This window comes from Mastigoproctus giganteus, chromosome 4, assembly GCF_048544385.1.
Source record: "Mastigoproctus giganteus isolate SK-2022 chromosome 4, ASM4854438v1, whole genome shotgun sequence".
NCBI classification, from domain to species: Eukaryota; Metazoa; Arthropoda; class Arachnida; order Uropygi; family Thelyphonidae; genus Mastigoproctus; species Mastigoproctus giganteus.
In genome coordinates this window covers 233,332,543-233,348,525 of record NC_143578.1, presented here as the reverse complement: position 1 = coordinate 233,348,525, position 15,983 = coordinate 233,332,543, and the positions used below count along the sequence as shown (strand labels likewise).

Sequence of the window (15,983 nt, the reverse complement as noted above, 5' to 3'; positions counted from 1 at the left end):
GTAAATGTGCCCGATTTCTGTCATGAAACTTCAAATATTCAATTCCATCCCTTTTGATTTATTTTCGCAGGAAGCTTTTTTCCAGATATGGCCATGATTCCTTTTGCTTTAAGTTTTCTAGCCTTCTTGACCATTCTCTCTGAGACACTAAACTCTTCCATTGTTTTCTTTATGGACCAACTAACTGGAGCTAGTGTTAATATTTGAAGTTTTTTCCGAATGACTTGATACCAGCAACTTTTATTTCAATTCTTTCAGCAACTCATTGTAATCTAACCAATTTCCACACTGATGACTTGCACTTGGCTCCATGATTTCATTTGGATCCAAGCCATCAATAGAAGCAATTTTACTGGCAATTATATCTTGTACTTGACTTGTCTTCCTTTTGGCATAGCCTTGTGAGTCTCTCTCTTAGCCATTCGCTGAAATTTCAGAGGAGAAATACCAATAGCCATCAAACTTGTGTTCAAGCTTTCAGTCACATGCATTTTGTCATCATGGTCTGATCCAGATAAAATTGATGTTCCTGCTGCTGCTTTTCAGCTGTTAGACTATTTTCGGCATGATGGGCACTGCTTCTGGCCTGGTTTTATGTTTACCTTTGTTAGGTCTTTCAGGTAGTCTGCTATTAACAAATCATTTGGTTGTAAACTTTTTTTCACCATATGATTTTTCTTCTGGAAAGGATTACAACATGAATGCTGCAAAAATTCAAATTTTGTCAAAAGCAAAGCTTCATGATGTAGACAAATTGTCTTCTTCACCCAGTTTTAATCCACAACGTGGAGCTATTAGCTGTTGTTCTTCAACTTCTTTAAATAATTTTAACCCAGTTTTGCATGTATAGGATAGCACATGGCATTTACAATTATCCATATGACTGATGGTGCACGAGTCATTAGGAGAATTAAGGAAGTGTTCTGCAACAAAAAAGATCTTACATAATAACAATACGGCCCACAAAACTACTTGATGTTTAGGCTTAATTTTCAGGCCTTAAGTGCAAAGCCACAAAACAGATACACCATGATCCTTGTTTGTTTGTTTGTTATTTAGGCCACCTGGCCTAAATAACAAACAAACTCCGTAGCCAGGTGGGCTCCTGCCCACCTGGCTACGGAGGCGCCCCATGATCCTTGTAGTTGAAACTCTGCTCTTTCCAGTGGTGGCAAAAATGAGAGAATTGAAGGCACCTCACATTAAGATATTTGCCTCTTATTTATTTTATTTATTTTTTTTTTTAGTTGGTGCATCGGCTTCTGTGGCCATAATGCACCCCCAAGGTTTTTGCACTACTCTGACCCAAGTCCGAGGCGGGATTCGAACCCGTGACCTTTGGGTTGCCAGGTAGGTACTTCCACCCGGCTATCCCAGTCGGTTCCCCTTCAGATAGGTAAAATTTGACCTTCAAATTTTGAGTCAGTCTTTGAAGGAAAATATCTCAGCCATAAAACAAGTATAAGAGCTGATATTTAGTTAGGCTGAATTCATGCAGATGTTAAATGGAATGTCCAAAGAAGAAGGTACTAAAGGTTTTTACTTCAAAGTTATGACTTTCAGAAGTCTTGCTTAAATTTGTCGTGACAAATTTTTGGCGCCAGTTTTAGACTGCATTGTAAAAAATGTGAAGGGTTTTGAGGTCTGGACAACAACAGTTTTGCGTTCTCTGCTAAAAGTTAACTAGGTATACCAAGTTACTTGGTTACTTGGTTAACTAGGTTAACCAAGTTTCAGAGCACTGTCTCTCAACGTTGTGCAACAGCAACACTTAAAACCTTGAGATTTTTTTGTGATTTATTCCGCATAACGCAAGTGATCTGCACAAAACAGGTGCTGGTGCCTCAAGCATAATATATTTTGAACTGAAATTTTGCACAGCTTCATTCGAAACCTGTTTAAACATCCACACCAAGTTTCAACAAGATTGAAGATGGTCGAGCAGGGACCCCTAGGCCACTCGACATGTAATGACCCAAGGATTTAGACCACTACAAGTACAGTATTAAAAAAAGGCAATTAAAGTTTAATGCATCTAGATGTAAGGTCTTGCCTTAGAAAGCAGAAGCTTTGGAACAACCTGAAGGGGAGAAGTAATTTAGCTCAGGGGAAAGAAAAGGGGGGGGTGTCACAATACAATCACACATGAAATTGGATTTTAGGCACATCACCTAAGGCCATATTGTGCCATATATATCAAGTATGTTCTGTGGTCAATTTGCTATTTATCGGATGAAAAACCAGTTTCTGGAAGAAAAAATCATGCTACCCTTACCCAAGACCAACTCAGCCGATGTTGTAAAAAAGGCCTATATAAATTCCTCATGCTATCGACAGGATTTGAACTCGGGTCTTTTCCATCGAGCGTAGCCTCTCTAGAGGCTATATATGATAAAAAGACAGCTTCTTGGGAGGGTTCAAAAAAGTGCAACTACATTGGCAAAGAGCATTAATCATTGTCCTTCGACAGTTATAAGAAGTGCCTTAGAATAAGGCACTCCTTATAACAACAACCAACTCTTGCCTGCCGATTCCTTCACATTGTGTGGCCTGTGGTTCTGTTGGCAGACCCACATTTATGGGTCACCTGAGTTTAAAAAAAGCATCATAGTTATAGTTCCACAATGACTTTTGAAAATATCCATTTCCTGGTATTACTTCTAAATGATGTTTTATGTGTCTTCTTTAAGACATTTTGGTAAAAATAATACACAAACTTCATACTTTGTGTCTTCTTTAGTATTTATTTAATAATATTATCATAATTATATAAAAAGAATGTTATTAGTGTAGTATTAGTAAGGCAAACAACAATGAAATTTTTTTTTTCAAAATATTCAAAAGGCTTAGTGTATATTTTAACACTGATTTTAAATGTGCGGCCCATTTTTCCCTGGCACTCTCAGTTTGCAAGATATTTCATATTTTAGTTTTCACATACTTAGATTCTGGTCACTATCTGTTCATATTAGTGGACTGCTAATTGGGATGTTCTCAAGTTAGGAATTTTCTATATCTTGCTGCAGCGGTCAGTTTCTGGCAGATTCTAGTTTTCCTTCCTCATCTGCTTCCTGGCTTGTCAGATGGATTCATAAACAACACTTCCCAGACAAGTCAGTAAGTTAGAATTATCAGTGGGTGATTTAACATGTTACATATTAGTAAACCTCTGCAAAATATGAACTTTATTTTAGTTCTAAATTAGGTGATCAGGACAAGAGAAATGGGCTCCTCAGATATGCTTCACTGATTATGCACCACAAGCCTGGTTAAAAATAAATGTAAAATATCAGTGCCAATTATTGTTCCCATGGTTTGGAAGGAGCCAATAAGTACCATTTTGACATAACTCAAATTGAAGGATGAGAGAGAATAAAAAATTGAGTATCAAAATACCCTGTCAACTATTAGACCAGTTATTCAGACTGATGAATTACCTGTTACATCAGAAATCTGGTCATTAAAAGAGGAAAATATAGAGGACCGAATGGAAACTGTCCATGCAAGCAGCGAATCAGAATACAAATGCCCAGACTCATTAGGTATTCATATTCGGAGGCACAGGCAGAGCTCTGAGATCTAGACTGAACAAATGGAATTTATTGCAAAAAGATACAGCTTATATTAAAAAATTATTTTTACAACTGACTGCTTCACACACAAAGTTATGTTTAATGAAGAATTTTGTAAAAGCTACGGACAAGAATGGAGATGCCGTTCAACATTTAAAACTAAATGTTTTCATGTATTAGTGATGCCAAAATTTAAAAAGGGGCACCCGCCAATCCAGAGAGATCAGAGTTACCGCAAGATGAACATTTTGAGTGTTAAATCCTTTATAACTGAAATCTTGGAAATTCTTCAAGAAATTCTGTAAACTTTTTTTTTCGGAAACAACAGAACAGACAACTATAAAATCTTCACTGAGAATTTGTTAAGAGACTACCACAATTTCAATTGATGTCTCTAAACATATCTTTATTTCCATTTAGTAGAATTTTCACCAGATAATCTTGGACATATTGACTTCATGGTTAGAACAGTGAATACAATCACCACCCTCTGTATACCAGGTGGAAAAGGCCAGAGTTAAAATTTCATAAATGAATGATATAAGGAAGGAATTTGTTTTTAATTTCTCCAAGTAACCGTTTTTTCTTTTCTTTTCTTTTTTTGTGTTCGACAAAAAGACAAATTAACAGAGAATACATGCAATTTACAGACTCAATATACTGTTGTCTCATAGCCTTAGCACACACTTTGGACACATTAATGATGAATATGAATGTTTTCATCAAAATACTGCCACCATGAAGAAATGTTCCATTACCAAGGAATGGTGGAAGCCCAGTATGCTGGCAGACTACTGCCTGTGAATTGATCAGGGAGGCTCTTGATCATTACAAAAGAAAAAGCGGACAAAAAAACAAAATTATTAACTACACGTTTCTCTAAAGTTTTTTTTTTTTTTTTTTTTGATTTGATAGTTGTTGGCGCATCGGCTTCTGTGGCCATATTGCACCTCCCAAGGTTTTTGCAGTACTTTGATCCAAGCCCGAGGCGGGAATCAAACCCGCGACCTTTGGGTTGCCGGGCAGGTACTTTACCCACTCGGCTAGCCCGGTCGGCCCTCTAAAGTTGTGTGTGCTAGGAAATACTTCAAGGGACAACTCTTGCTTGAGATTTATAAAGGATGTTTAAAATGCTTGTAGCCTGAGTATGAAGGTTTTATTTGAGGAGTCTTGTAACATGTTACATTTCAAAATTTGGAGTCAACACTATATTGACTCTAGTTGCGAAGGAAGTTTTCTCTCGGGTCTCCAGGAATGCATCTACTGTAGCAATGACGGCCCTGCCAGTGAGGTCATTGCTGCAGGTATTTTTTCAAATTAGGAATGAGGTAAAAGTCTGATGGTGCTAGATCTGGTGAAAATGGGGAATGGTCCAAGATTTCAAAGCCTCGCTCATGCAATGCAGCCAGGGCAATGGCAGACTTGTGAGCAGATGCAGTGTCCTGGTGGAAGTCTCCATTACTCAGTTTCCTTGGCATTTGTCTTTGGTGTTTTCACACAAACACCTCACAAGAGCTGTATAACATGCCCCTGTGACTATCTTGCCTTTCTGAAGGTGAAACACTCCATCAGCATCCCAAAAAATCAATGCCATCTGGAGGGGAAAAACAGCTGTTTCCAACATTTACACTGTGATGGACCCATGTTTCATCCTTGGTTACAAACTTTACAAGGAAATCAGTTGAATTTGCTTGAAAATGATGCAAATGTTCACTTGACTTAAATTCTTGTGTGCTTTCGAGCTGGTGTCAACAACTTTGGGACCCATCATGCTGACACCTTTTCATAGCAAGAACCTCTTGCTATTATATAGTGCGTGCACACACACACACACACACACACACACACACACACACACACACACACACACACACACACACACACACACACACACACACACACACACACACACGAGATGTCCAAGATGCTCGCAATGTACCGAACTATCACCTGTTGATCACTCATCACCAGATCATGCACAGTCAACAACTACTTGAGTGACAGAAGTTGCAGGTCTTCCACAGGGTCATCTTCCAGGTTCTCCCTCCCTTGTTTAAATTCTGCTGTCTACTTCTTAACCATGGAATAGGAAGAGGCATCCTCCCAATTGTAACCATATCTGCATGAATTGTCCCCCCCCCCCAATAATGGATGACTGCATTGTAATTTTGTCCATCTTTCCTCATTCATACAACTTTGCTGACTTCGGGGATTAAATTTAAAAAAGACGTTATTAAAGCTGCATGAAACTTGGCGAGTTACTAAACACTTCAAATACAAAAATTTGTAACACTTTACCAGTATTCAACCGTACTCAGACCACAAACTTTTCAAATGCTTCTCATATAAGTCAGAGAGAGAGAGAGAGATGTGTAAAATGAATGAGCGAGGTATACTTTTATTGGTAGAAGAAATAAGAACCAGAGGACATAAATATAAAATTTCATGGAGCAACAGAAGGCTGGATTTCAGGAAATTTAACTTTGAGCTGTGTTGTATATTACAGGAATAAGTATTGCTTAAGGTCCAAATAAAGAATTCTGCATTATGTCGAGGGCAGTATGCTTTCAATATTTAAATAAGATCTTTTTTAGGATTATTAAAATTAAAAATAGAAAATATAAAAAAAAAATAAATAAATAAACATAACAAGATCATAATTTCTTAATTTTCAATTATTTTTTAGTGAACACCTGGCACCGTTTTACGGAATGCAAATCAAAAATTTGGTATAATGTTTGAGCTGACGAAAATTTCAAAATTGAAAACAGATGTGGTCTTTGCCTTTCTGGAGTTTTTTTTTTATTTTTCATTAAAGAAAACAGTTGTTTGCATAAATATGCACTGCTGAACTTAGCTAGTATAAGCATAATGAAAGATAGCACTCTGGGAAAGAGAGCTGTAGATAAATAGGTGTAAAAATCCGGCATTCCAACTTCCATATATTTTTGCTTCAACAAAGAGTCATATCAGATTTCATTTAGTTCCATTTGTAAGTTCTTGACAGTAATTCCAAAATCTCAGTTTTGTATCTTTACTTCACCTCTGTCTGTCAAGACAGAAGTGAAGTAAAGAGACAAAACAGATTTACAGTTTTTGAAATCAGAAAATATTTTATTGAATTCTGTTTATAACAATTTTATTTGGTAGATATACTCTGAAATTTTCAATTTAGGCGATTTTAGCAATAGAGATTGGCAACTTTTAAGATGAGACAAGTTTTCTTTTTCTATTGGTTTTTTTTCCAAAGATATAATTTTTGTTTAAAAACATTAATACTATCAACCACTCCAAAAACTGCTGTTAACCAGATCCCAGATGCCAATGTGTGCGCTGCAAAATTAAATTTAAGAAAGAAGAGAGTAAATGTGGCCACATGGAATGTAAAAAGTTTAAAAGAAGGCAAGATGAATATGGTCATCAATGAAATGGATAGGTATAAAATTGACATTTTAGGAGCAACCGAAGTCATGTGGACAGGACAAGGTCATTTCAAAACTGAAAATGGGTTTTTGGTTGTTCTTTCTGGAAGTGACCAAGTAAAAGAACATGGTGTTGCTGTCATTTTGAATAAGGAATGTTCAAGGTCTCTTCTTGGATACAATCCTATTAATAATAGGATGATGACAGTTAGACTTCAGAGCCAGCCAGCCAGTAAATCTCAGTTTTAGTTGCATATGCACCGACTTTACATATAGACGTTTATTATGAAAATCTTCAGTCAGCTCTTGATTTGGTCCCAAAAAAAAAAGGATGCTTTGATACTCGTGGGTGATTTTAACGCAAAAGTAGGCAAGACAGTTTCTTCTAGTCCGGAATGTGGTAGGTTTGGTCTTGACACTAGAAATGAGCAGGGTGAAAGTTTAATTGAATTTTGTCATCTGAACAGTCTTGTCATATGTAACACCGGCTTTCAGCAGCACCAGAGAAGGCTCCACACATGGAAATCTCCTGATCATTTGGAATCAGATTGATTATATCCTTATGCAGCAAAGGTGGTGTACGTTCCAGTGTAAGCACAGCAAAAACACTTCCTGGAGCAGATTGTGGCAGTGATCATCAGCTACTCCACATCGTTCTCAAGCTGAAGCTGAAAAATATTATGAATGTTTTCCCCAGACAATTGGATGTAGAAAATATTCCAAATGATTATATGCTTGAAACGCAATCGTTTTCAAGGTCTATTAAAACTAGATGATGATATGCTGCCTGAGGAAATGTGGGAAAATAAAAAAAGCATTATTAAGGATTCAGCAAATAGAGACAGAGAAAGGTCAAAGATCAGGAAGCCTTGGATTACAGAAGCCACTTTTAAACTTATTGAACAGAGAACTGCAAAAGCCCAGGGTGTACAAGGAAACAGAGTATCAGGAACTAAGCAAAGTCATCAAGAGCTGTTTCAGCCAGGACAAACAGGATTATATCAATCGAAAGTGCAAAGAAATCAAATACCACAACAAACGAAACAACACTAAAAAGATGTATGATGTAATTAAGTCCTTAAAACAAAGGTTCCGACCAAAACTTAATGTAATTAAGGACTCCAAAGGGGAAATTTTAACAGAACACAATCAAAGGAAGGTGGAAAGAATACTGTGAGCAGCTCTTCCGAGCACCTGCTGGCACAATGATCTGCCATTCCCCTCTTCAAGAGTGTGATCATGAACCAGTTCCACTGAAGGAAGAAGTCGAAACAGCCATTAGAGAACTAATGTGTGGCAAGTCACCGGGAATTGATGAAATCCCAGTGGAATTGATTAAAGCTACAGGTGTGAAGGGTGCAGTTTTTCATAAAATGATTGTAAAAATTTGGGAAACAGGAAGGTGGACATCAGATTGGAACAAACCAATTTTCATCCCCTTATCAAAAAAAGGAGACCTAAAAATTTGCTCAAATTATAGGACCATTAGCCTTCAGAGCTAGATTCTTCTTAAAATCATATTGAACAGAATCTCAAGAAAACTTGAAGAAATGCCAGAAGAGCAAGCAGGTTTCAGAAGGGATAGAGGAACCAGAGATCAGATCTTAAGCCTAAGACTGATTATTGAAAAATGCAAAGAATTCAATGTTCCAGTCGTTTTGTGTTTTATAGATTATGCAAAAGCATTTGATTGTGTTCAACATGAGAAACTATGACTATTATGGGTTTCCCAATCTACATAATTCAGCTGATTAAGCTACTGTACCAGGAACAGGAAGGAACTGTGAGAACGAACATGGGAAACACGGACTTTTTCACAATAGGTAACGGTGTCAAGGCAAGGGCTGTATTTTGTCATCTCACCTTTTTAATCTTTATGCAGAAGATATCATGCATGAAGCTTTGGAAGATTTAGAGACTGGCATCAAAATTGGAGGACTGAAGATAAACAACCTTTGTTATGCAGATGATACTGTGCTAATTTGTAATTCTAAGGATCATCTTAAAGAAACTCTGAGGAGAGTATGTGAAGCAAGTAAGAAAAAAAGGGTTGTTTCTGAATGTGTGTAAAACTAAAATTATGGTGATTGGTTGTTGGTTTAGAGATTTATTAGGCACATTGGCAACTATGGCCATAGTGCGCCATGGTGATTGGTGATAATCTCGATTCCAGTGGGCAAGATATCGAAGAAGTTGAGGAATGTGATTACTTAGGGTCAAGAATAAATAAAAATAGTGACTGCTCAAACGATATAAAGAGATGACAGGCAATTGCTAAAACGTTGGTTGCTGATCTGATAAAATTATGGAGAGATCATGATCTGCCCCTAAAGACGAAACTGAGAATCATTGATTCGTTAATTTTTCCAGTTGCCACTTATGGATGAAGGATGGAATCTGAAAAGAGTTGACAGGAAGAAAATTGAGGTATTTGAAATGGGGTATTACAGGAGAGTACTGTGTATTTCATACTTGGATCGAAGAACAAATGAGTGGGTATTGAATAAAATTGGCAGGCCTAAAATTCTTCATAGCATCAACAAAAGAAAACTCAAGTTTTTTGGTCATATAGTAAGAAGGAAAAACTTTCTGTTGAAGAATATAACGGAAGGAAAAACCGAGGGAAAGAGGTGCAGAGGAAGACCTGCAACTAGGTGGAAGGATGGGATGAGTAAACTTCTGGGCGTGACACATTGCGATGCTGCTCGTATAGCACATGATCGATGCAGTTGGAGGAATTTGTTGGTGGCCACAACAGCTCCTCAGGGGACTATGTGATTGGAAGCAGAACTATCAAATAATGTGGTAACGACATGATTTCTGCCTGAAAAATCCAGGTCTTTTATCCACTGTGCATCTTTTAACTCACTGGATTTATAATTTTTGTTAAAAAAAAAAAAAAAAAAAAGGTCCAGAAATTCAAAGAAGTGTTTTAAAATTTTATGACACGAAAACCATTAAACTTCTTTATAATAAGGTAGATCGGTGTAGCCACTTCCTAAATCTTCCAGAAATGAAGCAAAATGGTGATGACTAAGTCCACGTGCTTGTATAGAATTTATAACTTTAGCAACTTTTTTTAGCACATGTCAATATTTAAAACTTAGGAACGCAATGCTTGCTGATGAATAATGCAATGAAAATGTTCAAAAGAATTACTACCTTATCGTTTGCACGTTTCGTTTAATTTTGCAAAACTCCATTAGTCATTCCCATCATGGCAGGGGCACCATCAGTCATAAGACACACCAACTTTTTCAGTGGTAGCTCATATTTCTTCAGAACTTCCATAAGTGCATTAAAAATATCAGCTCCATTGTATCATGCACTGGAATTACTTCCAAAAGCTATTCACATACTTTCAGGTTCATGGCACACCCCTAAATAAAAACGGCCAGCTGAATGATATCTCAATGTCTGTATTTTTGTCAACTGCAATAGAGTAAGGGCCTGAAATTTTGAAGTTGCTGAACTAAACTGATCTCTTAAATTATCAGCTATTCAATCGATTCTGCTAGCAACAGTATTTTGACAAACTTATACTTTTGAATTTTTTTTCATTTTTTCTGGACACAATACTTCCGCTGTTTTAATCATTCATTTGCTAATAAATTCCCCTTCTGTAAATTGTTTTGACTTACTTGCAATTAAATGTGGTATTAGATCTTATGATATTAGGCTTTTACAGCAGCTGCATTATCTGTAACAGGTTTAGTAAACACATTTTGTTGTTTTTGAATTACTGATTTCTATTCTGATAATTTTTTTCCCATGAAGTTTTGAAACGTACTGGTCATAGTTCGCTTTTTGATTTGTAGAGTGCCATTTAAGGTTGTATCCCCTTCCAAACTGCAATAAAGTTCCCACATATCAGGTATAATATTTTATTCTTCATTTGGATACAAAAATATTGCCGTTCCCATTCCTCTTGAAAACTATGACATTCTTCAATGTATCTTACTGGTACTAGGATTCAACATAATGTTTATTATACACCGCTTTAACTAAAGATGAATAAAACACAAAATTCACTCCAGACTGCTCTACACTGATAAAATCATAACTTTTAAGGTAAGTAGTAAGATGGCTTTGCATGTAACAAACAAGTCACAAAATGAAATGCACATAAAAGGCAGGCATCTTTTCTGCATCTTTTTTGAGAGCTGAATTTGACATTCAAACAAATGTCAAATTCAGACAAAGTGTATGCAAATAAAAATAAATTTATTTATTTAAAAATGACCAATTAATAATTATTATATAGAATAGATAAACATTTATTTATTTTATTTCTTGTTCTTTTTTATTTTCAAGGGATGGTGAGCTGCAGCCCTTTAGCAAGTGGCCCATGGGCCTTGTGTTTGACATATCTACCCCAAGGTGGTAAAGGCAACAAGTTTCATATAGTTCAAGGTAGAATTTTTTCATGACAAATCATATTTTATTATAATTATTTTTTTGGAAGATGCACAATGATTACACTTCCAGCAATGGTGAGGTGCATCATGTGGCCATACATAATTTCACAGATCAAAGGCATAAAGCTTTAGAACTAAGGACAATTTTTCACAAAAATTTAAGCTGAATGTTTCTGAAATCAAGTTCTACTTACTTTCCTACACTAGTATACACACTATTTGGTAATCTTTCATCATCCTTGGATTCAGAATTAGTTGAAGACGGCTGTTCCTATAAACAATTTAAATAAAAATGAATCACAAATAGTATTCTTGATTATAAGTGTATCAGAAAGACTTAAATGTAATAATAATTAATAAAAATCATCACCTTCATAATTATGGAAAACAGCTTTGATTCGATTTCATAAAACAGAATACGAAAGTCGAAAAATTTAGGGACTACAGCATGTCTAAACAATGTCTGTGCAAATACGATAGCATGCATACTTTGTGATGCAGGTGAAGCTAAGTTCTGATCACTGTACAGTAAACCCCCGCTATTCGCGGGGGTTATGTTCCTGAGAAATGCCGCGAATACTGAGTTATGGCTCCCATAGTAATAAAGGGGTTCCTTTCCAAAGTATGAAATATATAAGAAAAACTAGTCTAAAAATTTGTCTATGTATATATTATATGTACCTTTACAATATGACTACATATACAGTACATAGTGAAATGCAAGCATATGACATCGAAATGAAAATAAGAAACAAAATAATATTAAATGTAATATTTATTAGAAATTTCAAACATCTTTCAAACCAGCGGCTTTGCTAGCTAAAAAACGTATCCCGCCAGTGCTATCACCAGTTTCACTAAAGTGTTGATAAAGGTTGCCTTTTCACGAATAATCAGTGAACTTAACAGAATTTTATTTTGAGTTCGGTCTTCTATCCACAGATTTAAAGCCTTTTCCATTTTTCTAATTTAACATCACGAGTTACAGAGCAAATTTTTGAAGCAATTAGCACGTTTTCACGGACACTATGGCGGATTTTTTCTTCCGATTTCTTGATTGATCGTACCGTTGACTAATTGATTTTATAATATTTTGCCACTGAGGAAACACTTCCACCATTAGAAATTTTATCTAACAACTCAATTTTATTCGCTAATGTCATCACCTTCTTTTATCTTTTCACATTTCCCTTGTTATTCGTAGCCATATTTTTGTACGGGTTAGAAAGAACTTGTCCACAATAAAGTCACTTTCTTCCATTAACACACTCAAACGTCTGTTTTACACTGCAAAACGGTAGATTTATCACTTTTGTAAGCATATCAATTTATAAGCATATAAATTAAAAGCAAACAATGAAACCTTCCATAACAAGCGGATAACACATACTGAACAAGGATTAGCGAGAAACATCCATGCTCGCGATTTTGTCACTCCTCTCCCCGCACCCACTGAGCGCTGTTTTGACCTGGAAAGATAATTTTAGCCACGCCCATGTTTTTTTATGGCGGAAAATGTTCACAGCACTTTAAAATTCGCATTTTTTTTAGGTTTCATTTTATATTAAATCAGCGACCGCAAATAGCGGGGGTTTACTGTATTTCAAAAATGTTCAAAGTAACTCAAGAATAAACAGTAATTGCAGTTTTATTAGGACATGATACATCAAAAGCAAAGTAAGTGTCTTTGAATGTTTTTTTTTTTTTTTTTTGTCTCCATTGTGGAAAGCATGTGCATAGACAACAAATTTGCTTTGGTTGCATGGTTCCCAGCAACATGTTCCACATCTGTGATGCATTAATAAAATCAAGGTATTGATTTTATTAATGTTGTGAAATTCACCCTTGTGTAGGTGCTGCATCCAGCTGATTGTCAGTAGATAGCCACATTAGTCGATACAAAACGATATTCTCAGCTTCCAAGATGTTGACCAGCTCTGTCCTATAGGGGTCAAGCATTTTATTCATCAAGAGGAACACTTCGCCTACAGCACCAGCATAGGGAAGAACCATGGGTTTCAGAATATCTCTACACCTGAATGCAGCCAGGTTCCATTAACTACAGAGACTGCCATCCTACATTAGCAATCCACCTCCACTGAACTGACTTGTGTTCTTGTATATATGCAGGATTGTTTTGGGTTTTTCTTTCATGTTGCACTAAGATCCAATGAGAATCTGATGGCAGACTGCACTCAGGATCCACCTGCGACAAGCACAAATGCCACTCATAGAAATTATAATGCTCAAGTGCCCAATATTCTTTTGGTTCTACAATATTGGGCACTCAATGGAACACACACACACACACACACACACACACCACAGGTCTTCTTGGATGCATTGATTATAATCAGCAAGGGGAGGGAGAGCTTCTTGCTTCCTTTAAACCGATTTCACAACTTGCCGATGGCATTTTATACCATTGGCAAGTTGTGACACACACACAGCTATGCCAAAACCTGAAGTCATGACTATTCTGCTCCCAGTCTCCCAATGATGCTCTAAGTGACAAACTTGAGCATATCCATCTGAAATGATATTTTCAGATCCTTCACTACAATAATCAACAGGTACTGTCTTTTGCAGCTGTAGTTCATGAATGAGGCAAGTCTGCAACATGGATGAGTAATTAACAAAACAGTTGAATACCTAAATTTTCACATTCTCAGCCACATCTGTTGGTTTGTTTGTTATTTGGTTTTTAGGAGCATTAGCAACTAAGGCCATATTGCTCCAGAGATATGCGGTGGTCATTCCCTGACCTTTCCGCATCCTCCGTAGTTGGTGGTCACGGGCTCGATCCCCGGTCTAATCAAGAAGTGTATGCTACGCACTGCTGCTCCTGCCCACCTGGCTATGGAGGCGCCTTACATCTATTGGAGAACTTAGTAATTTACATCTACACATTACCTTTTGACCATATGCTATCATTGCATAGTGATCCTCTGACCGTTTTGACGAGACTATTTAAAAATAGTCTCATCAAAACGGTATTTAAAAAAGTTTCATCAAATAATGTTTATAAAATACAAATAAAAGCATTTCATTTCTAAACAGGTTATTTAATGAAGCTGAGCAGTGCTGCACCTTATTCCTGTTATTTAAACTGAATCCTTGCTCTTCAACTATAATGAACTAGGTAACCAACCAAAAAACAATTCTGATAAATAATTCAGGACAACAAATTATTTTTAAAGTCCACCTATGCATAAAATGTATTAGTTCACAAAGACTGTATGTGAAAATCATGAATGGTTAGTTCTTTCCGAATGAGCATGTTCAAATCCATTGAACTTTCCCTCACAAGATACGCAAAGGTACATTTTTATTAAAAACTTGGGCTATAAGCACATTTCCAGTAAACCAAGAAAATGTCAAATGACTTATTCTTGGTTAATTACAAAAATATCAACTACAAAATGATTTTGTAGTTAAAATTGTTTGACACTCAACCCTCAAATTGGTAATCTTATTCAACTTTAACAGAATTCGAAATTACACATTTGAGATTATTTATTCATCGTTAGCCTGTTGGTTGAAAAGGGGTCAATTTTACTCCCCCCCCCCCCAAGTATTTTTCACTGACTTCGCAAATTTTTTTTTTTTTTTTTTACACTAGTAAACACAGCTCAGGCAATCTTTTATTTTTGTACTTCTCTATTAAAAACTCAAGAAGTCTACTAAACAGAACAAAATGGACTGCAAAGTTTTTTTTTTTTTTTTTGATTTGGTAGTTCTTGGCGCATCGGCTTCTGTGGCCATATTGCACCTCCCTTTGATCCAAGCCCGAGGCGGGAATCGAACCCGCGACCTTTGGGTTGCCGTGCAGGTACTTGACCCACTCGGCTAGCCCGGTCGGCTCGCAAAGTTGTAAGCTCTTGCACATATTTAACAACATAACTACCAAATGGGTCACTTATTCCTCTATAATTTTATATTTTACAAGTAGCCCCCCCCCCCATCACAACCAAGGCTGTTTATGTTTTATTGATTTGATTTGTCTTAAAAATGGCAATATAATCTTAATTCTAGAGAGGAACCCTCTCTGGCATTCCAGTTGTTTTTTGTTTGTATGTATAGATATATATATATATATATATATGTGAAAATATCAAACACGAGAGGTATTAGAACCTATAGTACTGTGCATGAGAACCTATTAGTACTGTGCATGGGGTGGAGGTTGGGAAGACGAAAGAAGATATTTGTTGACATTATACTTGCTGAACTTCTGTAGACTAATTTTCAGAAAATACGTATGAAGGAAGGTTGTTCCATAAAACGGCAGTTGAATGAATAAACGAGGAAGATGAAAAGTTCGTTCTGTGAGTTTGAAGTTGGACAGTAAATGGATGTTGGTAGCACGTGTTCAGACTGTTTTGAAAGAGAGAGCGGGAATTATAGAAGCCAATTCAGAAGAACAGTGCCCATGGAAGTATCTGTAGAAAAGGCATGCAGCAGAAACATGTTTGTGCTCAGCAAGCCATAATTCCTGATCCATACCATGACACCCCCACAACATAATTCCACACCAATGCAAATGGAATCACCTCACTAAAAGGGTCACA

The 15,983-nt window shown here is 36.5% G+C and overlaps 1 protein-coding gene across 2 annotated transcripts in view; it reads right to left on the bottom strand.

The window, feature by feature from the left end:
* LOC150087490 (uncharacterized) overlaps positions 1–15,983 on the bottom strand; it is a 259,633-nt gene that overhangs the window by 119,123 nt on the left and 124,527 nt on the right. For both annotated transcript variants that reach the window (XM_090371210.1, XM_090371211.1), the window contains exon 10: positions 11,607–11,683. In XM_090371210.1, coding sequence (XP_090227336.1) covers positions 11,607–11,683 — 77 coding nt within the window. The remainder of the gene's footprint in view (positions 1–11,606; positions 11,684–15,983) is intronic.